The sequence below is a fragment of the Cyprinodon tularosa genome, unplaced genomic scaffold, assembly GCF_016077235.1.
Source record: "Cyprinodon tularosa strain WSP-4 unplaced genomic scaffold, ASM1607723v1 ctg42, whole genome shotgun sequence".
Lineage (NCBI taxonomy): Eukaryota > Metazoa > Chordata > Actinopteri > Cyprinodontiformes > Cyprinodontidae > Cyprinodon > Cyprinodon tularosa.
Genome location: NW_024039141.1, coordinates 2,649,127 through 2,676,196, shown reverse-complemented (window position 1 = coordinate 2,676,196; position 27,070 = coordinate 2,649,127). Strand labels below are relative to the sequence as shown.

General features: G+C 39.0%; 1 protein-coding gene across 1 annotated transcript; it reads right to left on the bottom strand.

Moving 5' to 3' along the window:
* Positions 1–846: 846 nt before the first annotated feature.
* Positions 847–26,797, bottom strand: kctd12b (potassium channel tetramerisation domain containing 12b). The gene is made up of 2 exons (XM_038299099.1): positions 25,907–26,797; positions 847–2,168 (listed from the first exon to the last, which is right to left on the bottom strand). The coding sequence occupies exons 1-2, from the start codon at positions 26,748–26,750 to the stop codon at positions 1,606–1,608; spliced, it is 1,407 nt and encodes a 468-aa protein (XP_038155027.1). The 5' UTR covers positions 26,751–26,797; the 3' UTR covers positions 847–1,605.
* Positions 26,798–27,070: the final 273 nt, after the last annotated feature.

Sequence of the window (27,070 nt, the reverse complement as noted above, 5' to 3'; positions counted from 1 at the left end):
AGCAACTTTTCAAACAGAGCGTGCACAAGGAGAACTAGACTTGTGCACGCTCTCGCAGGCGTTTAATAGGCGTTCTGTTAGGATTCCAGTTTGTGTGACTTGTTTTTTTGTGTTTTCTTCTCTCCACCACCAGGCGGTGCCCTATTTTGGCCTCCCTGCACACCTGCGGCTCGTTGGGTCATTACCAGAGGAGTACTTGAGCAGCGGGCTGTCACCACCTCGATGCCAGACTGTTTGCCAGTATTGGGTACTCTAGCCAAACTGAGATTATCAGAGTCTAACCTTAGCATTGATTCTCTTAGTCTGAACTTGTTTTTTGTCTTTATTCTTCGGCAGGAAGACTTCCTGTGTTACTGGATAAGCCTGGACCTTCTACCCCTGGAAGGATTTACTGACTCCACATGATCAAGTCCACTCCTGGAAAACCAAGTGACAGTCTACTCCTTTAGTCCTCTGGTTCCAACATGTCTGCCTGTCTGCTCTTCAATGAGTTCCCTCTTCTTTGGATTAAACCCCCACAAACTGGATCCAAGGATAAACCAAGAGCCCCCGAAAAGTGAGTTCCTCTCCAGCAATATTCAAGCCTCAGTCTATTTTCCCAGTGTCCCTGAACTGATCACTGTGATCTCCCCTTCAGAGTTTCCGGTTCCAGTTCACAAGTCCGCTGAGTTCCAGCATTGTTTCCAATTTCAATCTTCATCAGTGTTTACTAACCTACAATAAACCTGTTAAACTTTTACCCTTGGTCCCTGAGTGTTTCTCTGCATGTGGGTCAGATCTTTAAAGCCCATTATGACACGTTCCCTCTCAGGAGCGGGTACAGGGTTGTGCATGTGCATTTTTTTTTTTTCTAAGTGGATAGGTCGGGTCTTTTCAAAAAGTTGCATCAAAACTTGCAAAAATAAAAAGGAAAACATTTAGAATTCCTTTAAACTATGACATTCAGGTCTCTAATCAGCAAAATAGCCCCAGGCCATCATACCACCACAGTTGTTAATTGTCAAGATGTTTTTAATTTTTCTTATGTTCTGCTTTTTATCTAAATATTTTCTTTAAAGTTTTGGCTTGAAACTCTTTAAGATCAACCATGCTTGAAAGGTATCCAAAAGGCCCATTGGTGGGCCAGCTCTACATAGCTCTGAAAAAATATACAATTTGGACGGGTCTAGTCAAAATTTGGACTTAAATCTGAATAGCATGTTGTTAAACAAACCATCTGTGCACATAAAACCTGCAGAGATGTCTGCAAGCAGAATAGACAATAATCCTTTCACAGCAATGTAAAAGACTCACTGCTGGTGATGCCAAACACCTAGTAACAGTTGTTGCTGCTGTGTTGGTAACTATTTATCAGGAGTTGAAGGCTTTTAATTTTTATTTTGGACATAACTGGTTCAGAAAGCTTTTCTGTGAATACATTAAATGATTCCTTAAAGACTCACTTTGATATTTACAAAGATTTTCCTTATCTAATCATATTATTGAGGTGTTATAACAAAAAGCAACACAGGAAAAATCTGTATACCACATCTTGTCTTTGCCTGTCCCAGCAGTCTATAGAACGTTTCATTGGGTTTGTTATCATCAGATCGAGAAATAACTCGTTTACGCATTGTACTTCTTTAGCAGGTCGTTCTGCCAGTGCCTCTTGCGGTCAGGAAACGCTGCGGGCAAGCGGATCTTTTTGAAGTCTTCAATACATTTTTTCAGATCCTCTTCCAGCATCTTCTTCTCGTCCTCATCTTCATCCACCCGATGTGGAGGGCCACCATTCTCCCTGGCGGTGGACCGTGGCAGCGTCTTTATATTGAGGGTGGTGGGACGTTGGGGGCTGTCTCTGAGGGGAGGCATTGGGGGAGGAGGAGGAGGAGGACTCGAGGTAGAAGCAGATTTGGTTGAAAGCGGAGGGGGAGGAAGGATAGGGGGTGATGGAAGTGGAAGGTCAGGAATGTCTGCAGAAAGAAGAAGAGGAGGTGGAGGAGGAGGGATTGGATGTTGAAGATCCAGAGTAGAGCAGCAGCTGGTTTCTGGAAGGCTCTTGGTTCTGCCAGTGCTGCTGAGTTCCACATTGGTCGATTCAGAGAGAGGAGCAGAAGGTTTGAAAGGAAGCACTTCCTCAGGAGCTGGTAGATCTGTGGTCACTGCCTCAGAAATGGAAGGTGAATTTCCTGTGGATGACAAAAAAACTATTGAAATAAACATTGTAAAAGTTTATATTTCTTTCTAACATCACCAAGAGAGACAGAAAAGAAATGTTTGAACTCATATAATTGAAATTGTATAGCTGTAACAAATGAAAAAAAAATTATATATATATACACTATATTGCCAAAAGTATTTGCTCACCCATCCAAATTATTGGAATCAGGTGTTCCAATCACTTCCATGGCCACAGGTGTATAAATTCAAGCACCTAGGCATGCAGACTGTTTTTACAAACATTTGTGAAAGAATGGGTCGCTCTCAGGAGCTCAGTGAATTCCAGCGTGGAACTGTGATAGGATGCCACCTGTGCAACAAATCCAGTCGTGAAATTTCCTCGCTCCTAAATATTCCACAGTCAACTGTCAGCTGTATTATAAGAAAATGGAAGTGTTTGGGAACGACAGCAACTCAGCCACGAAGTGGTAGGCCACGTAAACTGACGGAGCGGGGTCAGCGGATGCTGACGCGCATAGTGCGAAGAGGTCGCCAACTTTCTGCAGAGTCAATCACTACAGACCTCCAAACTTCATGTGGCCTTCAGATTAGCTCAAGAACAGTGCGCAGAGAGCTTCATGGAATGGGTTTCCATGGTCGAGCAGCTGCATCCAAGCCATACATCACCAAGTGCAATGCAAAGCGTCGGATGCGGTGGTGTAAAGCACGCCGCCACTGGACTCTAGAGCAGTGGAGACGCGTTCTCTGGAGTGACGAATCGCGCTTCTCCATCTGGCAATCTGATGGACGGGTCTGGGTTTGGCGGTTGCTAGGAGAACGGTACTTGTCTGACTGCATTGTGCCAAGTGTAAAGTTTGTTGGAGGGGGGATTATGGTGTGGGGTTGTTTTTCAGGAGCTGGGCTTGGCCCCTTAGTTCCAGTGAAAGGAACTCTGAATGCTTCAGCATACCAAGACATTTTGGACAATTCCATGCTCCCAACTTTGTGGGAACAGTTTGGAGCTGGCCCCTTCCTCTTCCAACATGACTGTGCACCAGTGCACAAAGCAAGGTCCATAAAGACATGGATGACAGAGTCTGGTGTGGATGAACTTGACTGGCCTGCACAGAGTCCTGACCTCAACCCGATAGAACACCTTTGGGATGAATTAGAGCGGAGACTGAGAGCCAGGCCTTCTCGTCCAACATCAGTGTGCAACCTCACAAATGCGCTTCTGGAAGAATGGTCAAAAATTCCCATAAACACACTCCTAAACCTTGTGGACAGCCTTCCCAGAAGAGTTGAAGCTGTTCTAGCTGCAAAGGGTGGACCGACGTCATATTGAACCCTATGGATTAGGAACGGGATGTCACTTAAGCTCATATGTGAGTCAAGGCAGGTGAGCAAATACTTTTGGCAATATAGTGTATATAATATAATATAATATGCAGACATATTGAATATGAATCCATCTACAGACTATCTTATCTGAGAGACACTGTCTGAGGCTCTCTTATCAACCCATATTCCTCCTTTAAATATTTAACACATGTTTAGATACAGCAGCATTTTATATGAGATCTTTATGTTAATGGCTTTAGACCCTAAGTTAGTTATTAATATAATATAAGACCAACATAAGTAGACAGTAAAACGTCTTCCTTTCACCGGGCAGAAACCCAAATATAAATGGGAGTGGTCAGTTGGGTTTCAGGATGTTTTCTTTAGACATTGTCTAGAATTGAGAGAAAAAGTTTCTACGGCTCAGAAAACATTAAAAAGGTTCAGTCTTGCAGTTAAACCTGTGTAAGGACTTGCTCTACGCTCCTTTACTGTAGTACTTCAGGGTGACAGCAAGCTTGGGAGTTTTCAAATAATGGGAAAACTTTTCTATCATCATTAAAAACCATCAGACCCAGCAATCAAATCAATAGATGTAAAATAGCTAGATGCAGAGTTGCGTGAATTTTTACATCAGCAATGCTGCTATTTTGGAGCAAAGATTTTCAGTATGCTCAGGCTGAACAGCTGATCTGCTTTGTGGTAATTGCTTTAGATTGCATAGTAAAACTTTTAAATTTATCATGTTGAATAGGAAGTATTCATTTTCTCTCAAATTATGTTCTATTATCATCACACCCTGAATATCATAAACTCTCAACAGATCAGATCTGGATTATATGTTATTAATGTTGTTAACCTGCATTACTAGACTGCACTGCTGTACAAAATAATGTTAAGGTCACATACATAAATCAATACATCTTGATTTAACATATCTATTTGGTCACATTATATTTCTATGGGTACCATGACTTTATGTCCAGGACTGTTTTTGAACTTATTCTTTATAAGCATGGTTGAAAAGTAACGTCTGACTTTTATTTGCTCATTTCCATAGAGTTTTTATGTATTGGTATATTTGTCAGATTCAATCATTTTTTTGACCATTGTGGGTTTTTCCTTCATTAAATAAGAGGTACTAATAAATAATAATAAAAAAATAATAAAAGTGAAGAAAATATCAAATAATTGCTGGCTGGCTACCATCTTAACCTTCATCTTCCTGTTACTGTGTGAGAACTAAAGTGAGCACATGGTACTGAAAGAGTGTGTTAAAATAGTGTGTTGGATCATAATGGTGATAAAAAAGCATCACAGCGTGTGGAAATAGCATATCAAGTACACTAGGAGTAAAAGACAAATTCATTTTTTTTCAGACTCATCACTTTTTGCTTGTGTGCCTATCAGAAAGAAACAGTAGCGGCACAATTGGGATGAAAGCTGCTGAATAAAACTTAAAAAAATTTTCATTACATGTTTATTTTTCATTCATCCCACTGTGAACCTGCAGGTCGCTGATGGGGTCTCTTCAGGCAGAGGAGGTTGTCTACATTCTGCACCTCAAGATATTTGAAAACCAAACTTCATGTTGCCTCTGACTTCCCGAGAGACTCTGGGGACTAATAACATTCTCTCTTCTTGTATATGTTTTACTTCTTTAAGGGTGAAACACCTCAGAGTAGATCCATAGGTCAGAGCATACTTTCCATTTGTCACTTTTAAAGAAGAAATTTCAGGATAGTTCTTTTATATTATTTCTATCCAAAGACGGGTGTCTTATGCATGGAAACAGCAGCGTATACAGCAGTCCTACTCATGTGCTCTGTGTACTAAAGGTTACTGTAGGGACGAGGATAACCAATTATTTTACTCTAATGTGAGATTTGTCAAGCATTTCCATCAATTTACCGCCTTGCAAAATGTTTTAACCACAAGATTTTGTTTACACATATAAGCATATTTCCTATCTTAAATTTCAATCTTTTGTTTTTATTACTGGGATTATGCATCATTGATTAAAAAAAATAGTGCTTCATTTTTCTAAGGGGGAAAAAAGGAAATATGGCTTTTAATTGTTTTTTACAAATACATTGCATCTTTAAAATTTAGATCTCATTTTTATTCAGTTAGTTGGATCAACTTAATTCAATTACTTGCTACCAATTGAGGCAATTCCTTTAAGTTGTAGCAGTATTTCTTTTTGGAGTGATATTGTGTTTGTTTTTCTACAGTGCCTTGAAAAAGTATTCAAACCCCTTGAACTTTTTTTACTTTTTGCCACATTTCAGGCTTTAAACATAAAGATATGATTAAAGCTGAAGTCTGTAAGTTTTTAAAAATCACTTTTTTGTCATATTGGCTAAAACTGTCCCTATGCCCAGACAGCAGTACATGTGATATGTAACCTGTGAAAAAAACTGCTTCAATTGGTACCGCCTACTGCCTGTATTTCAATCTGGAAAGAATAATTCGGGACGAGTCAAAACAACCAATCACAGCCAGAGGAGCGTCTGATGGAGTGTCAATCACAGCTCACACACGCCTTCTGGTTGCATGTGGTAGCCGCGCAGATGCTGTGAGAGGGGTGGAGCTTGGAGGTGGGGAATGAGTGAAGCAGAGAGGGTGGGGGAGTGGCGTGAAACCTGTTTTTCTTCAAATTTTCAGTCGAAGTCTGCTCTCTCCTCAATGTTACAGACTGCAGCTTTAATGATGAAAGATAAGTGGGATCACAATCATATTTTGAACTGTTATAACAAATAATAAAACTGATAAATTGGGTTTGCAACATTATTTAGCCCCCTTGGGTTAATACATTGTAGCGCCACCTTTTACAGTTGCAAGTCACTTGGGGTACTCGGGTCTCTATCGGTTTTGCACATCGAGAGATGGAAATTTTTGTCCATTCATCCTGCAAAACAGGTGGAGCTCAGTGAGGTTGGATCAGGCTGGGACTGGGAACGATTTTCAGCCCTGGCATTTTTCCATCTAAACCGGCCCACTTATGCATTTGGCCCATTTGGTACCATTCACCTTCCCATCAATTTTAACCATCTTCCCTGTTCCTGCTGAGGAAACACAAGCCCAAACCATGATGCTGCCACCACCATGCTTGATAGTGGGGATGGTCTGATCAGGGTGAAGAACTGTGTTGCTTTTACACCAAAGATAACATTTTGAATTTTTGCTAAAAAGTTTGATTTTGGTTTTATCTGACCAGAGCACCTTCTTCCACATATTTGCTGTGTCTCCCAGGTGGCTTGTGGCAAACTTTAAAGCAGACATTTTATGGATATCTTTAAAAAATGGCTTTCTGCTATAAAGGTCAGATATTTGCTGACTACAATGATTGTTGTCCTATGGACAGAGTCTCCCACCTCAGCTGTAGATCTCTACAGTTCACCCAGAGTGATCATTGGCCTCTTGGCTGCAACTGTGATCAGTTTTCTCCTTACTTGAGCTCAAAGTTTAGAGGGACGGCTGGGTCTTCATAGACTTGTTATAATATCCCTTCTATTTCAATATTATCGCTTGAACAGTGCTCAGTGGGATGTTTAAAACTTGGGAACTTTTTTTGTTTACCAAAATCAGAGATCTTCAATGGACTTCTAGATAGAGATAGCTGTACTGAAAGTAAAGGGGCTTCCATTTTTTTATTTGATAAAAATGTTTAAAATATCCAATTAATTTAGTTCCACTTGTTGATTCTTCTGGAAAAAAAATGTTTGAAGCCGGAAAGGTGGCAAAAGGTCAAAAAGTTCCATGGGGCCAAATAATTTATTTGAAACAGAACAAATACTTTGCATACTTTTGTATGTTTTTTATGTAGATAAACTTTAACAGGTGTTGTCTAAATGTTTTTATTTTAATTCAGATTACTTTATGTGTGTGTGAGTGTGTTTTTGAGTCTGGATGCTTTGACCTAAGTTCAAGAACTCTTTCCAAATCATTCACATGAGTTTGGACATTGGTACACACCCAGAGAGCTGATAATGCAAGCATTGTTCATGCATCATCCGAGGAGTCACAGGCACACAGTTCTAAATCACTGGCGTTCCCATTCTCTGTGAAGCAGTCACACAAAAATGCTGCATGCTGCATAATAGAGAAGGCACACAAATAGCTAATCTCTCTCACATGCTTTCATGGATGTTCATGCAAAGACGCAATATGCCACAGACCAAGCTGAGGACACGCCCTGCAAACACAAGAGTGGCCTGCTTTCCTCTGTAAGGGCTCACCAACCTGTCTTATATAACTGGAAAAGCTGCTTGTGTCCAAGGAAGTGGTCACAAATAATTCTCTCTCTGCCTCGGATTTCTGAACACCTGAAAATGACGGAGTTCTCCAGCCGGTACGACAGAGTAACTGGCTGTCTTCTCTGTTTTCTCAGGCGTGCACAGATAAACCCAAGTGTGCTTACTGTTTGCGTTAGTGTGGGTGTGTGTGGACGGTTTTGTGCATGATGGGATAAATAAAAGGCATTTGCAGAAGAACAATGCAGATAAAGAAGGGGGTTGGAAGGGAAGAGGTTCTCCAGTGGTGTGCTTTGCCTGGGTGTTTGGTGCATTAAGGGTCTCTCATAATGAATACATGTGTTTCAGAAATGCCTGGACGTGGGAGTATGGGGGGGGCTTAACAGTGTCAGAGAAATAATCCACTGGGGGATGGGTTCCATGCTTTCCTCCACTGTTAAGCCGTATGGAGGAGAACTGAAAAAAGAGTGCACTCAACTTTTTTTTCCACGGGCCACTTCTCTAGGGATGTACGCAAAAGCTAAAGCCTTTTTGCACACACACCCACACTCAGACACACACTCTCCCCTCCCTCGTTCCTTGTGTCTTTTAGCCTCTCCCATCTGTTTAGTGTGACAGATCCCTTCATTACCATCATTACCACTAATGGCAACGCTAACGCGTCCCTGTTGCCTGGGTTTAACGCCTCTCGGTTTGCAAATGTGTCTTCGGTGGGTTTTTAATAGACTTACCTGAAATTGCTGCAAGTTGTATTACATGTACAACATTGTCACGTACAGGCTCATAAAAAAATCACATGGAAGATAAATAAGACGCTTCTTGAAATTAGAGAAACCATTATTAGGTTTATATAATGTCATACAGCTGGAGATAGGCACCAGAACCCCTCGCAACCGCAGAAGGGATCAAGCTTGACAGAAAATGGATGGATGGATATTATGTCACTTTGTAAAACATTATAAAGTAAATTTCATAGCTCTAGTCTGAAAGAGAACATGCTGAAAGTCACTGCTGTCAATGTAATTGCCGGCAAGGATATAGCCTGTTCATTTATTTTTGATTATCGCTAAAATAGTCACGCTCAAATGTAATGTAAAGTGTTTCTAATTTAAATAGAAAATGTAAACAGTATAAAAATAATAATAAAAAAAACAAATAAACAGTTTAACATTTTAAATTGGATTCTGGTATGTGCCTCTTTTTCAAGCTTGGTCCAAATAACTTAAATCTTTAAGAACACTAAAGTTAAAACCGAAGTATTTCAGCTGTCACCATAATTAGTTCTACCTGAAAGGGCTGGCAGTAAGGAAGCAGTGAGAATCAGGAAGCAGAATGCTTCCTAGTGCTTATCAATTTATGTCACTGTCACTGCCCAATCCGTACCGGAAGCATGATCCATACCATCAGCTCATTTGCACATGTGCAACCAGATTTACATTCGGGTCGCCCTTGATTTTATTTTGTAAAAAAATGCTTAAATTATGTTTTTCCCTCCCCAAAAATAGTAAGCATATTATAATGTATTTCCTGAGAAAATAAATTCCTTTAAAAATCCTTTCTGTTTTACCGCTCCCCTGTGCCCGATCTGTACTGGAAATGGGATCCTGTGCTACTTCCGGGAGCATACTTTTTGGGATGTGGATATAAACATAAATCCAGTCTTTTTCAGTTTTTTTTTTTTGTTTTTTTGTTAACCTTATGGTATATAGTGCATAACCTAAAGAAAGAAACAAGTGATATGCAGATAAACATGGTTTAATCATATTTTGCTGGACTGCTCTGAGCATGTCCGATGATGACGTCAGAGAAGCAGTTTAAATGCAGAAAATATAAACATCAAAATTGTCCTTTTTAAAGATGTGTATTAGTATTCTTTACTGATTTAAGGATATAAATAAGTTTTTTAGTACCGAAATTGCATTATTTAAGGAACCCCAGATGTTTATCTGGATGTGCATTCTCAAATGAGCTGATGGTACGGACTGTGCTTCAGGGAGGGATTGGGTAGGGACACGACCCTCTGACATTCCTAGCTGCCCCTAGGTGCTATAGAGTAGCCCATAATGTTTTGCATGACGTATAAGCACAGCTCTCATCAGGAAGTTTAACAAAAACACAACTTCACATGAACCCTTTTGGGTTATTGGCGTTAACTAGCTTTATGTAACTTTTTTGGTGTTTTTTTCATTCTTTTCTAGAAGGCTGTAGTCCAAATTTGACCAGCATCATTCATGTGTATTTTCATCCAGTAGTGATTTCCTTAAGGCTGTCTGCATTCAGCCCAGCAGTCTTCGCTTCTACCCTGGATAAAGTTTTTATTGTTGAACCTGCAAAAGGTGAAGGACAGGAGTAAGAAACGGGAGATAGGGGCTATAATTTAAGATATATTTGATTCATTCTCTGTTTAAAATAGGAAGAGTAATGGTGGAACCCTGGACGGGGAGACTTAATATTCACTGGTCTAAAACAGAGCGGACCAATCACAGTCCATAATGCAATAGCTTTTTCTGTGACCGTAACAGTCAGGTTGCAGATTGATGGCCCTTTTTTATGCCCCCAAATAGCTGTTTCTATTGTTTGAAGTTTCAACGATTAGCTGCCATAATAGCTTTTCTTAAAAAAACAGATGTTTTTTCTGTCACATCCGTAGTTTTTTTTTGTGTTGTTGTTTTTTATACTTTAATAATCCCAGAGCGAAATTACTTCTCTGCATTTAACCCATTCCCTTTGGGAGCAGTGGGCTAAAAAGCCCTACAGTATGCCTTACCCACTAGGCCGCCACTCCCCATAAAGAAGAACCACCAATGCTCCGATGTTGTGCACACAGAGCAAACTGTTCTAAATGGCCATGTTACAATGGTGGAACACCACCTGCTAACCCAAGGCTGTGTGTGGTTAGCCTTACTACCTACCTACAGGAATTAAGCTTTATTTTTCAAGTAATTGAGTTTGAGTTTAGATGCCCTTTTACTTTGTCATGTATTTCATTAATAACTGAATTATGGACATATTTCTAAGGAACCAGAAAATATACAGACATGACTGCCAGTTTCTATATCTGCAGCTACACTTAAAACTAAGCTCAGTGTGCAAATTCAACCAGTTCGAGTTAACCATGCCCCTAAAACAGGGGTCGGCAACCCAAACTGGTCAAAGACCCATTTTGGACCAAAAACTAAGAAATAAATCTCTCTGGAGCTGCAAAAATGTAAAACTCTTATATGAGGCTTGTATGAAAACACGGGCTCTAAGTGTATTAGCCCACTATAAAAAAGGACTACGTGGGCCTAAATATATAATAAGCATTCATGAGTAAATGTTTATCCTGGAGCAAATGTCACATAGTAGCATGAGGTGAGCAGTGAACGCTCTCAACGCGTGGAATTCACACACACAGTATCACCGCGCAGTTTAGGTTTTGGTGCATTGACAAAATTCTAGAAACACGATAAAGGAATCTTTCTATGTTGAACATGTTTCTGTTGGGAGGAGTCACCAGCGCTGTCACCAGCGTTCCCTAGTGTTATTTTTATTTTGAGGATTTGTGGAAAAATTTAAGAAACTTCCCATCCCTGCATCAGAGTGCTACCTGTTCAATCTGTGAACGGTTTTCCATTTTTGCAACAAAACGAGCAGAAGTAGTGGAGTTTGGAGATGCAATCCACTTCTTAAATTTCTTTGCCCTTAAAAATCTTTGCTCTCCTCTAATTTATCCAGAAGTTCCCAACTTGGTGGTCGGCTACATATTTAGGATGCCCTCTCTGGAAATGCCTCTCCAAATACTTCTTTTAATTATTTGACAACTTCTCGTTACAAAGCAAACATGCAGGCAATCCTTCCGCATTGATAATGAAAGCAAATGATTCGCTCTATTCTTCTTTGAATCATCTGTTCTCATCAGGTCCTTTTTTTCCTGTCCAAGACACACCCATCGCTTTATTTACCTGGCGCCGCTCCGCACTGAAACGTGTTGTAGGCTATGACCACTGATCTCTATGGCTATGATGCAAATTTTCTTTGAAAGAAACTTTTACATTTATTGTTGAAATATATTTATTATACAAATTTTTACAGCATTGGAAAACAATGAATGATAATTTGACCTCCTGCACACCATAAAAAAAAAAAAAATCAATGATCATAAATTTTGGAAACAGGTCCAGGGAGCCGCAAGGGAGGCGCTAAAGAGCTGCAAGCGGCTCTGAGCCATGGGTTGCCAACCCCTGCCCTAAAGTTGAAGGGGATTATACCTACAAAAAACTTTCCATTTCCATTGTAAAATACTGGAGAAATAAAGAAAATGGCTTAAGAATCGAAGGCTGAATTGTTAAAGAAAGGTTTTTATTTTTGCTACTTCCTCTTTGTGCCAAAATGGCCACAGTGAAGAATTGTTTACTTATGTTGCTGAGCTACCGCAAAGAACAAGAGAAAAAAAAAACAGGCTCCTTAGAAGACTGAATGTCACTGCTGAACACAATCAGGTATTATTTTAGGTTTCAGAAATAATAAGCAACATAGTTACCTCCTATTATGATCATTGTCAGTGTGTGACATCCTGGTCTTCCAGAGTCATGTTTATTTTTCCCACAGTCTCAAACTACAACATAAAATAAGTCAAATACACAATTAATGTCCTGAAAGCTCATGTAAAAACAGAAAATATCAAATTAGTATTTGATCAAGTTATTTATCGTTGGATTATTGCTGTTGCTACAACATTGTCTTGGTCCTGCAGCACAGGAGCTGTCTATATTTGTGCCTGATAACGACATAAGAATCCAAGCTCATAGATGCTGGATGTTACCACAATGAAGATGCAGTATTGATTTTACCAAATGCATTTAACTGGTGTTGCCTTGGAGGGAGGAAAAAAGGAAAATATGTTGAAGCTGCATTGGAGGAGCTTTCAATCTGTGATAACCTGAAACGTGCTGTAATGTTTGAGCCTAGGTATAACAAAGCAAATGTTTTATCCTGTTTTAAAATAAGCAACACCTACGCAATGGTAGGAGACCAATCATAAATTATTTTGACTAGTGGAAATTGAACTTCAACAATATTAAAACATTTCCTGTTTTAAAAAAAATCAGTTAAAATGTGCAGTTTATCATATTTATGTGACCAAAGAACATATTCATGTTATAAATAAGGAAAAGCAGCTTCAAATTTATTTTTACAAACCATTTTTCATTTTTTTTTGTGGTCTGCTATTCTTTCAGTTGCACCTCTCCTACTACAGTTTTTAAAGCAGGTTCAGTGCAGGGCTTCATCTCCTAGGGAAGATGTGCTGCCAGAGATCCTTGCCTGAAAGTGCTGGGAGCAGAGCTTGGCAGATTATGGCTACTGAAAGCACATGCCCCTGCAGCAGAGCACGAGCAGAATAAGCTTTGGTGGAATGGGGTTAGGAGAGAGTAGCTTGCACAATGGAAGAGGAGTCCCTGCCAGCACTAAAGGCAGGCAGTTCCAGGTCAAATAGCTCCTCGTTTCTTTTGTGCAACTTTCATTTTCTAAAAAAACAAATTTAGCTGTTTTTTTAGACACACAGTTGCACAAAAACCTGTCATTGAAATGCTGAGATTTGATTTATTTTTCATAAAAATCCTGCTGTTTGGAAGAAATTTTGTACCAAAAGAAATGCAAATGTTAAACTTGTTTGCAATAGCTCAATTTGAGCTAATTTAGTGAAACCCAGATCTAAACATAGTGTGAACACGAACCGCAGCTGAGTCAATATGACCTAATCAATGACTCCGAGGTAAGTTTTTAAAATTCACCTCAGCCACCGACAGGTGATGTGGCCCTTCAGATGGGGGGGGGGGGGCTGCAAACAAGAGGACATCGCCATCACTATGGTAACGCCATCATGAAAGTGCACCCAGCCGCAGCTCCATAAATGCATAGTAAGGTTTCATAGAGTGAAAGTAGCTTTTTTTGTGTGAAAGGATACTTATGACCAGTTTGTTGGAAATGTGAAAGGAGCGTTTTGGTAAATGCACCATGTCTCCATAGTAATCACAACATATTCAGCTCTAATTTCCTACTCTGTTTCTGTATCATGATCTGTATCGTGTCTAATAACAGTGCGAGGCCAACCTCCTACAGCTCAATCATTCATTGTCTTTTCACATTAATTTCTGTCAAGCAAATACATATGGGGGTTGTGGGAGGGGGGGTGATAAGACACGGTAATAATAATAATGTCTTCCTCACACTCGCTTGACATGCTGGTGTATAAGCACAGTTGCCTGTATCAAAACCTCCAGAGTGCACTCACAAGTCTCGGAGCAATTACAAATCTGTCATTCTACATAATGTGGAGGAAATGTCTGACGTAAACAGCTGGAGACCGAGTGCAGCTGCCAAATGGAGGAAAGCAAACATGGGAGGAAAAGGGTGGAGCAGAGAAAGAGAAAACCTTGAAGTCATATTTTGAGCCCAGCATAAATGACTAACAAACCAGTGTGCTTTGTATTATTTAGAATATATTTCAACATTATAAAATAAAAAGCACGTCCTATTTATGCTGCCTGAATACACAAAGTTTTCTTTTGTTGTTCTCTTTCAGCAGCCCACTATAGCCTGTCTATACTCTTAACGGCAGCAACAAGGACAATCCTGGCTGCCCAGATTACTGATAATTAGATGTCAGATTAACTCTTAGGGTTCCAGATGGTTGAGGTGAATCCCGTCCTAACAACACATCTGACATCTTACTCCTTCGTTAAACCACAGCTTCGACCTTTATCTCTCAGTGATTGAAGTGAATGTAATCAAACCCCATGACGTTGTCCACCTTTGATCCTGGTTCCGGTGGAAATAAGACCCGAAACTCTCATCAAAGGCGCTTTTTGTGTTGTTATTTGGAACAACACTAGTGCAGAGATATATAATATTTAAATCAATTGAGTTGATTTATGCTCCTCTGAGTCATTAAATCCAAGCATTCATATCACTTCCAAGGCCCCAGGTGGATAAAATTAGATTGCTTTACAAACATTTGGATTGGAATAGGTCAATTCAAAGTCCTATTTATGTAAGAATGTCACCTACGCAACTCCAGATGCAAAATATCTTTGCTATTTGTTTTAAAGCAAAGGAAAAAATATTAGGAATGACATTACCTTAGCCTAAAACAGTTAGGCCACTTAGAATCCTAAAAAAAGAATTTACAATATTCAACTTATATGAGGCTTTTTTTTTATGTTTTTTTTTTTCAAGCATGTCATCAATTTGAAATAGATTTTTCATTTTCTGTGAGCTATGATTATCAATATTATGGGGAAATAAACACTTGGACCTATATCAGCTAAATATGAGTTTCCTTTCTTAAAAATTGTTGGTTGAAAATATTGAATATTTTTACAATAATAATTATCTAACTGTATCTGCACGATGATTAAACAATACAAATAAAAATTGTTTGCAATCATCCTTTATGTCTTGCATTCCTGCCTTTTCATCTCTATCTTCCTCCATGTTGGTTTTCATTGTACAAGATTATGTATTTTTTATATATGAAGATTAAAAAAATAAAAGCATAACAGTGCATTAAATGACATGTTTTATTTGAAATTGTATTTAGAATCCTATTTCCTTTTTCTGTGATTTATTTCTTTGTCTGGTCCAGCTGACTTTTAGGGAAAATCTGAGTATATTTGAATATTTTTACAATAATTATTATCTAACTGTATCTGTGCAATGATTAAACAATACAAATAAAATCATTTGCAATCATCCTTTATGTCTTGCACTCCTGCTATTTCATCTCTATCTTCCTCCATGTTGGTTTTTTGTACAAGATTATGTCTTTTTTATATATATATATATATATGAAGATTAAAAAAATTTAAGCATAACAATGCATTAAATTACAGTATTTATTTGAAATTGTATTTAGAATCCTATTTCCTTTTACTGTGATTTATTTCTTTGTCTGGTTCAGCTGACTTTTAGGAAAAATCTGAATATACTTCAAGAAATGTAATACAAACAAAAGAAAATTTAAAAATATGGCATAATTATTTTTAACAGAAGAAGTTATGTCACCCTAACTTTGTATCTTCATGACAAAAAAAAGTGAATATTTAATAGTTTCATTTATCAGGACAGCGTTGTGTTTACTAACCGGATTCTTTCTGTGATTAATGAAGCAACATGTCTCTAATGGCAGCTGTAACTGAGTTAAGCAGAAGTTCAACAGGCCTCCCATTGCTCCAGCTGTCAGTTACAACCCCACATCAACCCTTCTCTGCCTTGGCTAGAAGATGTCTGCATTTATCCTGTCCCCAAAACTGCTCACACAATTTCACATCTGTTTTATGTTTCCTAATCTACACTTTCCTGCATTAACTGCATTGTCTCTCTGAAACAATGAGGGCTGATAGCTCTTATTGTTTTGGGCTGCTGTCTGTTCTGTGACAGTTGCTGTTTGCAGGATACGACATTGAAGTTAAGGTGACAGAACATGTGTGCGTGCCCATGCAGCAGACACATCAGGTTCACATCTGGCCTAAATAACCGACTCACTATAAATAACGCAACACCAGCGAGATGAAGATGCCTCAGGCCAGTTCTACTGTACTCTGTCTCTGTCTGCATACATGCTAGGATTTCTGAACCATGATGTCGCTAAAGCTCATGGAAGCTTACATATATGTGCAAATGAGCCTTCAGAAGTCACACTATGATGATGAAGTATACACTCAGCAGTGTCAGTTATAGATCAAATTCACCGGGGGGAGGGTTGTTTTCTTTTTTTTTTTACAAACACATATATGTGTACATAAAAAGTAAGAAAAAACATGATGACAAAAGCTCATCATTTCATATATTAAAGGTATAGTGGAGGATTTTTGCGAATTCTGTAATGACTCACCTTCTCCAAATAAAAAATAAATAAAAATGCACATGCACAACCCTGTGACTTGCCATAAATGCGTGCGGGAGCGTGCATTAGCCCATTTCTCATCATGCACGCTTTGTTAAAATTTATTGTTTGCATCGCTCATACAAGTGAGGTGAAAATGTGCAATTTTCCCACTATGTCAGACTCACCACCAGTAAGTGAAAATGGGGACGACTATGTAGGACGGCCTCACGTAAACATCACCAAAATGATTGACACCTTAGTTTAATGATCCACCCTGAAAAAGAACATCCTCCACTATAGCTTTAAGTGAGGCGTAGAACCAAAGAACCACTTGCAGCTCTGATCTAAAAGAAGTAAAATGTCCGCATCATTTAGTTAAATTCTAATTTGATGTTATCTCAATTGAACATTTTTATTTCATATTGTAAAACAAAATATTAAACCCATTAACAATGGGAAAAACAAAATATTGTAATGATGAGTTACCAAGTAAAAATCTACTCCTAGTCAAAGGTGGTGATGTCACCTTATTGGCTGAACGTTTGGTGATGCAACACCATGAGCAAACTTACTGTCAAAATAAAAACTGGGTTCTGCTCATCATTTTAACATGATAGCAATGTGGCCTGCAGGCAATGTGTCTCTTAAAAAAAGCAAAACATTTAAGGACTAATGTGCCTTAAAGGGGTTTTTTCTTACATTGGAGCCTTGATTTTACGTTATTACATCATGTTCTACTCACCCAAAGCACCGCTTTGTTTTTAAAAGATATAAATATCAAAAATATAACTGCGGATGTCTGAAGGACAGTGATTCGCCTACATGTTATGAATGCTTTACCATAAATACCATAAATGATAAATTATGAAAAGTTTATTTTAAGTCTTCAACCTGGTCGCCCGTAGGAAGAATTAACTTGGATATAACGGAGTATCTTCAGAACAGCTCCAAATGACAGAAAACTCATATGAGTGAGTAGAACATGATGTATTAACGTAAAATCAAGGGCTCAATGTAAAAAAAAAAATTTAATTACCCTTTGCATTTCTGCATTTCTACAGGTGTAACAATTAAGAGAACATATTTGAAAATTTTTAAGATATAAGACTTGCCTCCTTTCTCAGTAATATATTGGAGCAAAGTGAAATATATGGGTTTAAAAATATTTTTTTATATAGTTTTTGGGAATAGACTATAGATATTCATTGGAATATGATTTTAATGTGCATTTATGATTCATAAATAGCTGGTTTTGGACTTTTCTGAAATAAAAATTATCAGTTTAATTAAATTCAGAACTAGAAGTTGAGAAACACTGATAGAATCATAAGTGAAATATTAATTGTAAATGTAAGAAAAATGAAATTGATATAAGAGACCATTTTTTGTAGTCATAAAGGCAGAGGGGCCAGGGCCAAATGGCCTCTGTCTAGAACCACCAATGCTCATATGCTAAATTCTCGTTGTATGAAAGAATAAAGAAGAAAAAGTCATTTTTATGTCGTTTTAGAAGTTTTATCTCTTTTTTTTAAATACTGAGAGGAAAACAGATAATAACATCGAAAAACTCACAGCTCCGAGTCATTAGATTCACACCAGAGACTCTCTCCTCCTACCAACCTCCCCCCCTCTGTGCATGTTTGTGTCGGTTCAGGATTAGAGATGCCAGCTGCCTTTTCAGCACGTTTGAAAGAAAAGGGAGTGAACCTGTTTCTGCCCCCTCCCCCTTCCCCACCTGTCTGTCCTAGCACTCAAGCTCTGACCCGTCTAATGCATTGACCAACAAACCCTTCAGACCTCTTCTGCAAAAACCAACGTAAGCACAAAGATGGGCAGAACTAAAAAAGATGGCGCCAGGATGAGCTGGTATCCAGATCTGACAGCAGGCAAAGCATCGAGACTGACAGAAAACATAGGTAAGCAGACAGTCACAGATGGTCAGCAGCAGAATGCTCTGACAGAACAAAAACAACAACATGAAGATCAATCTGACTGTACAGTCGGAATAAGATGCTGGGAGGATGACTCAGTGACTTAGTCTGCGTTGATACTGTAACACATGATGTGTACATTCATGAAAAAATCATACGGCCTGGGAATCTTCAAAAGGTGCATTTTAGCTGACTCACAGATTAGACGAAAGTGACATTTCATCCCCACAGCGATGGATCTTATCATCACACTGACTGAAAAACACATCTTTTTTCCCCCACTATGTACATGAGAAGTGAGAGTATATTTGTGTTTTACAACCTTGATGCCAAATGACTCAAAGCAGTTTCAGTTTGGAAAACCTCTGAATAATTTTTCTAATGAATTATTAAAAGCAGCGCGTAGGAGGGAAAGTTAGAATTCAATACTGCAAAGGGAGAATTGCCAGAGGACTTGGAAAATGTCTGGGATTTTGCTGAGATGGTAAAACGGGAATTTAATGAAGTGCTGTTCAAAGACATTTAAAGGATCAATCAAAAGTTATAAAAGAAGTTCTATTATGCAGACGTCCTGCGCAGCAAACACACTTTATCAATGAATCTATTTTTTTTCTTCTGATTTCATTCAGCAAGAATAAAGCTGCATAATCCTAAAATCCCTCAATGATCTTTAAGAATATTTTCCCTTATTTCAAGACGTCAACTGGACACAGATTTTTGACAAATATGCAAACAGTTTTTTCTCAGATACGATGCAATTTTCATACAAGTTGATGGCTAGTCTAGCATTTTTTTGTTGCATTTTTTTAATGTAATCTCTACTTAGAATTTTAACAACAGAAGTGAGTAATTGATGTGATAAACATTGTTTTTGTTCCCTCATTATCATTCTTCTCAGCCATGGACACTTCTTTTGTCATTTATTTTCCCCCTGCGGACTGAATCCATGAAAATGTAATGATTCCCTTTTTGTTAAAGGTTGACGTTTTTACTTTGTTCTAAAACCTAAAAAATAAATCTGATAAAATAGCTTTTCTTTGATTGAATTCAAAAACGTTTTCATCCATAGAAGATATTTAGAAAAAAGTTGATATTTTCAAAGGCTGTTGTCACTTTAATTTTAAAAAGCCTCTCACCACTTGCTCAGATGCTGTGTGAAAATTTGATATTTTGACAAAACAATACATAATATGAAGCTTAAATTATCTTTAAGAAACAAGCAAACAAAAATTAATCCTTATGAAAATCAGGCTGACTTTAAACAAAGCTAATTTGTGAAACTGGGGCCAGGATACCAATCAGCTCATAAATCAGCAAACATTCTTGTTTGTTTTGGTAATTATAAAAAAAAAAAAAAAATAACATAAAGATGGTACATCTTCATGTTATACGCTTTCTTTATGCTGAAAGGGCTTGTGTTATCATAGTAGCCCTACATCATTGACCCCATAGAAATATGTAGAAACTCAACAATCATCTGATGTCTTTATAATTTGTGGATCTGATGCTGATTTGCTTTGGAACCAGGACCACAATTTTCAAAGATCAACCCTGATAAGCTTCTTTAAACTGTCAGAAGTTTGTGCAAAAGAAAGAAAATCTGTTTGACTCCGAAAACGTTCCATCATTGAAACATGCAGGTTTAAAAAAAAAAATCCTCTCTAAAACTGTTTCGGGTTCTTCATTTAAAAAATAAAATAAAAATAAAGTGATTCACCTTAAAAAATAAGATAAATGGAATTTTAAAATATTTCAAATGAATTTCATTGGTAAGTTCCACAAAGTTCTCATACAAACATTTCACCCTGTAACCCCAAAAATATTATTGCAACAGGCTGGTGACCCCCTGAAAATACATCCAATTACTTTAAAATGATTTCTAACAAAAGGTCAATATTAATTTTACCCACATTTATTATTTTAAATTTCATTTAATATTTTTAATTTTAAATATATTTGTAGTTATATACTTAGACATTTAATATTTGAATTTAATATTAGATAAAAAATGAATAAATGTCACACATATGTCACATTTTTGAGATGTATTGTATGATATATTTTGGCCCTCCATACGAGGGGAGTTCAATAAGTAAAGCCCCTGACACACTTCCAGATGTTTGATCCAGCTGAAATTTTGAATGTGACATTATTTCAATCTCTATAGATTAAATAGCAAATTACAGCTCTGAACTATTTGTGGTTTCTGACTGACAGGTGTTTGAACTGAGTAAAGTCTGAAATGGAGCCTGTTGAGAGTCGAGCAGTGATCCGGTTTTTCTATTTGAAAGGACTCACACCACAGGACACTTTTCATTAAATTAAAGTAACTTATGGTGATGATGCCCGTCATATGACCTTGCAAAATGTTTTACAAGGTTATATTATGGGACATTACCACAATAAGTTACTTTCATTTGATCAAACGTCTCCTGTTGGGTGCGTCCTTTCAAATGCAAAAACACAGACTTGACTCAGTTTGAACACCTGTAAGTCAGAAACCAAAATTAGTTCAGAGCTGTAATTTGATATTTAATCTATAGAGATTTAAATGATTTCACATGCAAAATTTCAGGTCGATCAAACATCTGGAAGTGGGTCCGGGGCATTACTTATTGAACGCCCCTCGTATACCTCAGGAATAACATCACAATGGTTGCGACCCCTGACCCCGGCTCTAGCTGATAGTGTGTCATGTGTTGTTGGTAAAAGAATCTCTGAACCGGGACTAAAGTGGTAAACAGCAAAGAAGCCCATTGTAGCACCGTCCTGTGAGGACTTTATCAGTACAATCCTGACAGTCTCTAAACAAAAGGACAGCTAATGCTGGAGCTATTGAAGAAGAGAGATCAGCTGGGAGCAGCAAATCTTTGACAGTTAAATAGCCTTCCAGATTTCTTTCACTTCAACCCAAGTATTCCAATTCGCCTTGTCCCATTTTCCCCCCCATCCTTTCCTTTGAGGCATGTGCATGCCTCGCTGTTCTCCTCCTCTACCATCCTTTCATTTCCCAAACACAGGAGAAATGACCCAGCTGGCTAATAGAGAATCCGTCTGAGATGAAAGGAGTGAAGCTGCCTGCAGCGACGATTGGTTTGATCACAAAAACAGACTAAAACAAAATTGTCTTACATTGCTTTCAAAATGTCTTAACACCCACTGAATGTTTTCCCTCTTTATTATAATATTTTATGAAATACGCTTAATGTAGAACATAGGTAAAGGAAAAAAAGACAATATTTTACCAATAAAAATATAAACAGTGGTGCACATTTGTATTCACCTTTTTTTTCCTGATACCCTTCAATAAAAGGCAACACAGAAAAGTGAATTCAGTGTTAAATGTGTTGAATTGACTCCAAATGAGTGCAATTTAATATCAGGATAAGTCCAGTTGCTCGTTTAAGGCCTTGGACGTTTTATTAGAGGACATTTTTCAAAAGCATCACAAAGAGCAAGGAATAAAGCAGACATTAAGTCACATTTTAAACTTTGAGCATCTCTGAGTCTAAGGAATATAGGAAGATGTGACAAATGTAAACCTACCAAGATGTGACTTTTTACCCAAGAATGATGGAAGATCTACAGGAATAAACAGAAATCCACAGCTGAATCGGTTTACATTTGAAAGACAGCCACAAGAGGTCTGTTTGCAGTTTGTCACCAAGCCCTGGGGGGGTCACTGTCCAGCCGGAAACAACCCCAAACATAAAGCCAGAGCACAAGTGGAATGGCACATTAATCTGCAAAACTAAATAAAAGCAATGATCTTTATACTTGTTTAATAAAAAAAAAATCCTGTTTATAAAGTAACAAAATATGAAAAGGTTAAAGCGATATGAAAGCTTTTTAAAAGTGCTGCACAATGTCTTTCTTTTTTTCATAAACACCGTCAATAGTACATTTTATTCTGTCATTTGTTATTTTAGAGAGACAGAGAAGCCGGCTGTCATTGTAAAATGTCTTTATTGTGACACTGGATAAACACAAAGCGAACCTGCTTCCTGTACTGCAGACAAGCAGGCATCTTTCAGTTTTCAGGAACGTTTCACAACAGTGTTGGAAAAAGAAAAGCAGTTCATCATCACAGTGTGGCCCTGTGTACATCACTGTTTAACTTGTAAGCGCAGACACTCCCCACAGTCCTGTTGAATGTTGAACCTCGAGGCTGTTCTTGGAGGTAAAGACGGACGGCGGCGCCTAGAATTTAACGCTAGGGGCCCGTCTTTCCATGCGTGTGCTAATAACTGACCCTGGTACTCCATTGTTGCCATAGCATGCAGAGGATGGGTGCTAGAGGAATGTTGCCTGCGGCTGTGTTTGTTTGCTGTCCTGTCCTCTTCTCTGAGGACAAAATTTGGCCTCATTCAAAAATCATCTGTTAGCCCCGAAGGGGACCACTTCTTCTTCTTCCTCACAACTTTATTGGGGCTCATCAGCAATGTGTTTATCTAGGCCACACTGAGATTAATTTACAGGTATTGTGCTGAAATAATTGGCATTAATCATGTCTAGATGAAAAGGAAAATAAGAGTTCATGAAATGACATTTGTTGCTGAAGCCTAATCTTTGCTATCTGTGAAAGCTCTCTGGCAAAAATACTGGAGATAAAATCTGTTTAGATTCTGCAGATAGGGGTAAACCATTGCATGGCAGGAAGCCTTAAATACACACAGGTTCCCCAGTGCCTGAACTCTGAATCCAGTCGTCTTCACAGTTTGGACCGTGTGTTGTAAGTGGGTCAATTATTGGCCACGAAACAAGGGTTTTGTAATCTGCTCGTCTCCTATGCAAGTCCTCGATGAGACCAAGCTGAGAAAAACAAAATGGAGCGGGAAAAAAACATGCGCAAACAAAAAAATTTAAATAAAACAAGAGAAAACAGATGGATCTATGGAAACCGAAGCCTGAGGGGAGATAGTTAAACATTTAATGAGATGTAGGGCTCCCTTCCAAAAAGATTTGTTTTATTGAGGAACGCTAAGTAGAAATTCGGTTTATTTTATGACTGAGCAACATTTTAATGACTGAATAAATTAACAGAGGTGCAGGTGGCCTTTACACTCTCAGACAGCACTCTGTTAATTTTTGTAGTTTGTTTTGAAGAAAAAATAAACCAGTTATATTCAATGAATCACTTTTCTTTCTAGTGATTCCCAATGTAAGCTACACACGGCAACAGGTTTAACACACTGACTACAGGGTCCAAAACACCTCATCACACTGAAACACAATGCTGTTATTAATTCTAGGTCACTAGTGTCCTGGAACATCCACTGAGCAGAACCCTTGGACATCTTTTATATAATCAGTTGCTTTAAGTGTTTTAGTCCTGATGCTAAATCTGATGCCCTAGTGTTACAATTTAAAAAGATAGTTAAAGATTCCTAAAGTGTGGTCCCGTTAAAAGTTTATCAATGGGTAATAAAGCTTAACTTAGACTAAATAGGTAACTTTCTTGGTTCTTCAGTTCGCATTACTCAAAAAGAGCTGGACCCAAAGGCTAAAGGTAATGGCTGATCTAAGAGGGGCCAAAACCGAAGTGGATTCTTCCAGGTTCCCTAAACTATATTTTCTAAAATATGTTGACAGTTTATGCGTAAACTATTTCATAAACCTTTTAATTGTTGTCCCCTTCGATCTGGGTAAGTTTACAAAAAGCAGATGATAATTACACAGAAATAGAGGTAGCATATGGTAGCATATATTTTTCTTCCACATACCGAATCAAATGCTTCAAGACAATGAAGGAAAAGTACACAGAAATCTTTTTTTTTTTATTCCTATGCCTATTCTTTCATTTCAGGCAGTTATTCTGATCTAAAACCGTACATGATCCGTTCTTTATATTTTCCTGCAAATTTAGCGGTGATGCGCCTCCTTCTGTTTCCCATGTCTCTGTCCAGAGTTTAAAGGCTCAGAAAACAAATTTTTGTGCATTATGTAGAAGTCTGCTCTGGTCTTACTGTTGGCTTCAGCCTCCAGGAGAAATTAATCTGGATTCAAGTTAAATTCAAACAAAAAGAGATTTTTAAATTTAATAGAACCTCTCTTAAGAAACAGAACTATCCTTTAAGTCGTACTCCGCTCATCAAAGCTGTATTTACAGCAACCATTGCTACTGTGGTGAGACGACAATTGGCTTTGTCTGCCTTCAGGGTAATCCTACCCTCTCTACTGGGCTTTCGCTTACAGTAAGCGAGCCCCATCATCAAATATGCAGAACCACCAAATAATACTGAACCGATTATTGAGAATATCAATGTTTTTTCTCAAAACACAGCCAGCTCAGAGGGGGGGTAAAGCAGGAAGCGGCGGTGTACCAGATATTATTATATATATATAGAAAAAAAAATCTCTTTAATGTTGAATTAAATACATTTTAGAGAACAAAATTAATACATTTGTTTCCTCTAATCTCTGTAAATATCTTCAATCAATCAAACAGTTAATAAATGCTTCTTATTCTATATGTTTTTTTTCTATTTAAACTTTTTCTTTGCTTCTATATTTGCCTCCTTCTGACATATAAACTCCACACAATCAGCTTTCTACTTTAGTCTGCAATGTTATAGAAAACCTCTTCCATAAAAAAAAAAAGAAAAAAAATGCAGATTGACAAGAGCACATTCCCCAACCAAACAATACCAGAAACATTTGATGAAATAATATTTTTCTTAAAACGAAGGAAATTAGATTACACTCCTATCTTGAGCTGGGGATGCTCATGTCCCTCTAGGCTGATAGGATGTCCAATTATTTGGTTATTTAGTTCTGAGAAGCTGCAGAGAGTCCGATCTGCTTGAGTAAGCTTTGTGCATGACTACAACTCATTCAGCCCTTTTATTTGAACCCCCCTATGACTGAGTTTAATAGTCACATAGGCACACTCAGGGCACGTTTTTTAAGAAAGAAATTGGCTGTTGGATACGTCGTTGTGCTTCACCAGGACAAATGGAACATATATTCAAATGAGGGATACAAAAGAGAATACATAGAAGGTATCAGTCTGAGCAGACAGGGGTGGGGGATTGCTGCGGCTGAGTTTTTGGGGACTATAACTAGATGAGCAGGCGATGGAAGAGGGCATAAAGCTGGACCTGAGGATGGATTTGGGTTTGAAGGATTGGAGTCGCAGGAATAAGGGGGGTGAAGATTCAGAGCGGCAGCTGGGAACTGTTCAAAGGATAAGAGCTGGAAGCTGCAAAGTAAAATGAAGTGGTAGGGTGGGGGGGGGGGGGACACAACATCTAGCACTGTACATCTACTGGACCAAAGCCATCAGAGAGGGGATGGCTGGAGGAGAGGGGGGGTCTGTTGGAGGCAGGGTGGAGGGGGGCCAGGGGAATAAAGCCGCTGATGTCACTCACGGTAGAACACATATTCAGTGTAGCTGGTCCAGATCTTGTCGTCTGTCTGCTCGTGGGCAAAGGCGCAGGTTCCTGTGGAGTTACAGGCCACCATGTGGAAGCCTGCGTCTGCCAGCTTGTCAAAGGCCTGCTCCAGAAAGGTGAACTTCAGGTAGTAGCGGGAGGTGTAGCGCTCAGGGGGGCGGTCTGGGTCACGGCTCTCGTTTAGGGTCTCCCCGAACACCTCTTTGGCCAGAGAGGTCTTCCCGCACACCATGATCCGAGCCACCCGCCGGAACTTGGCATCGGTGTGGCTGTCGCGGCCAAGAGTGTAGGAGCCCCGGTAGCCAATGGTGATGAACCCAGAGCGCTTCCCGTCCATGGCGCTGGGGACCAGGCTGGCGCACGCGGCGGCCGCGGCCCCCAGGGACCCCAGGCTGCGCGCTGAGTCGATCCCAGGTGAGGAGTCCTCCGGGTCGCTGGGGCAGCCCTCGTCTCCCAGTGAGTTCTGCTTGCTTATTTTGGGCGCCAGCTGCTTAACGAGCTCCGGCAGGTGGAAAAACTCAGCCTCCCGCTGCAGGCGCCCGCGCTCCGGGAAGTGGTCCGGTAGAACCAGCTGCTGGTCCCGCATGTAGTCCAGAATGTAGCGGAACAGAAAACCATCGCGGTCCACAAAGAAACGCCCCTTGGTGTCCCTCGCCAGCCCCTTGGATGACTTCTGACTGAACATCTCCCACAGCAGAGAGTCTGGCACACTGGTGAGGGTAGAGTAGCGCGTTATGTACACCTGGCCGCCAACGTTCAGCTCTATGATCTCTGGGAAAGGGACCTCCTCCCCACATAAACCACTGTCCGGCAAAGCCATAGATGCAGTTTTGTAGGGATATTTAAAAAGAAAAATGGAAAAGCTGAGCTGAGATACAGGCGCTGTGGCCGCGGCGGATAAAAACTACTGGATGATACGCAACCGCTCTGTGCGTCTTAGAAATACAAAAAAAAAATAAAAAATAAACGCTATAACAAACTCGCTGCACTTTCTAAATAGTTTCTGTGTGTCTGCTAGAACATGGTTCCGACTGTTTCTAATAGATCCTTTGCATCATTGTCCGTTACGCACAAACTAAAAGGATGAAATTGAGCCTCTTTGCGCAGGAAATCCTCCGCTTTCACAACAGCTTCTAACGA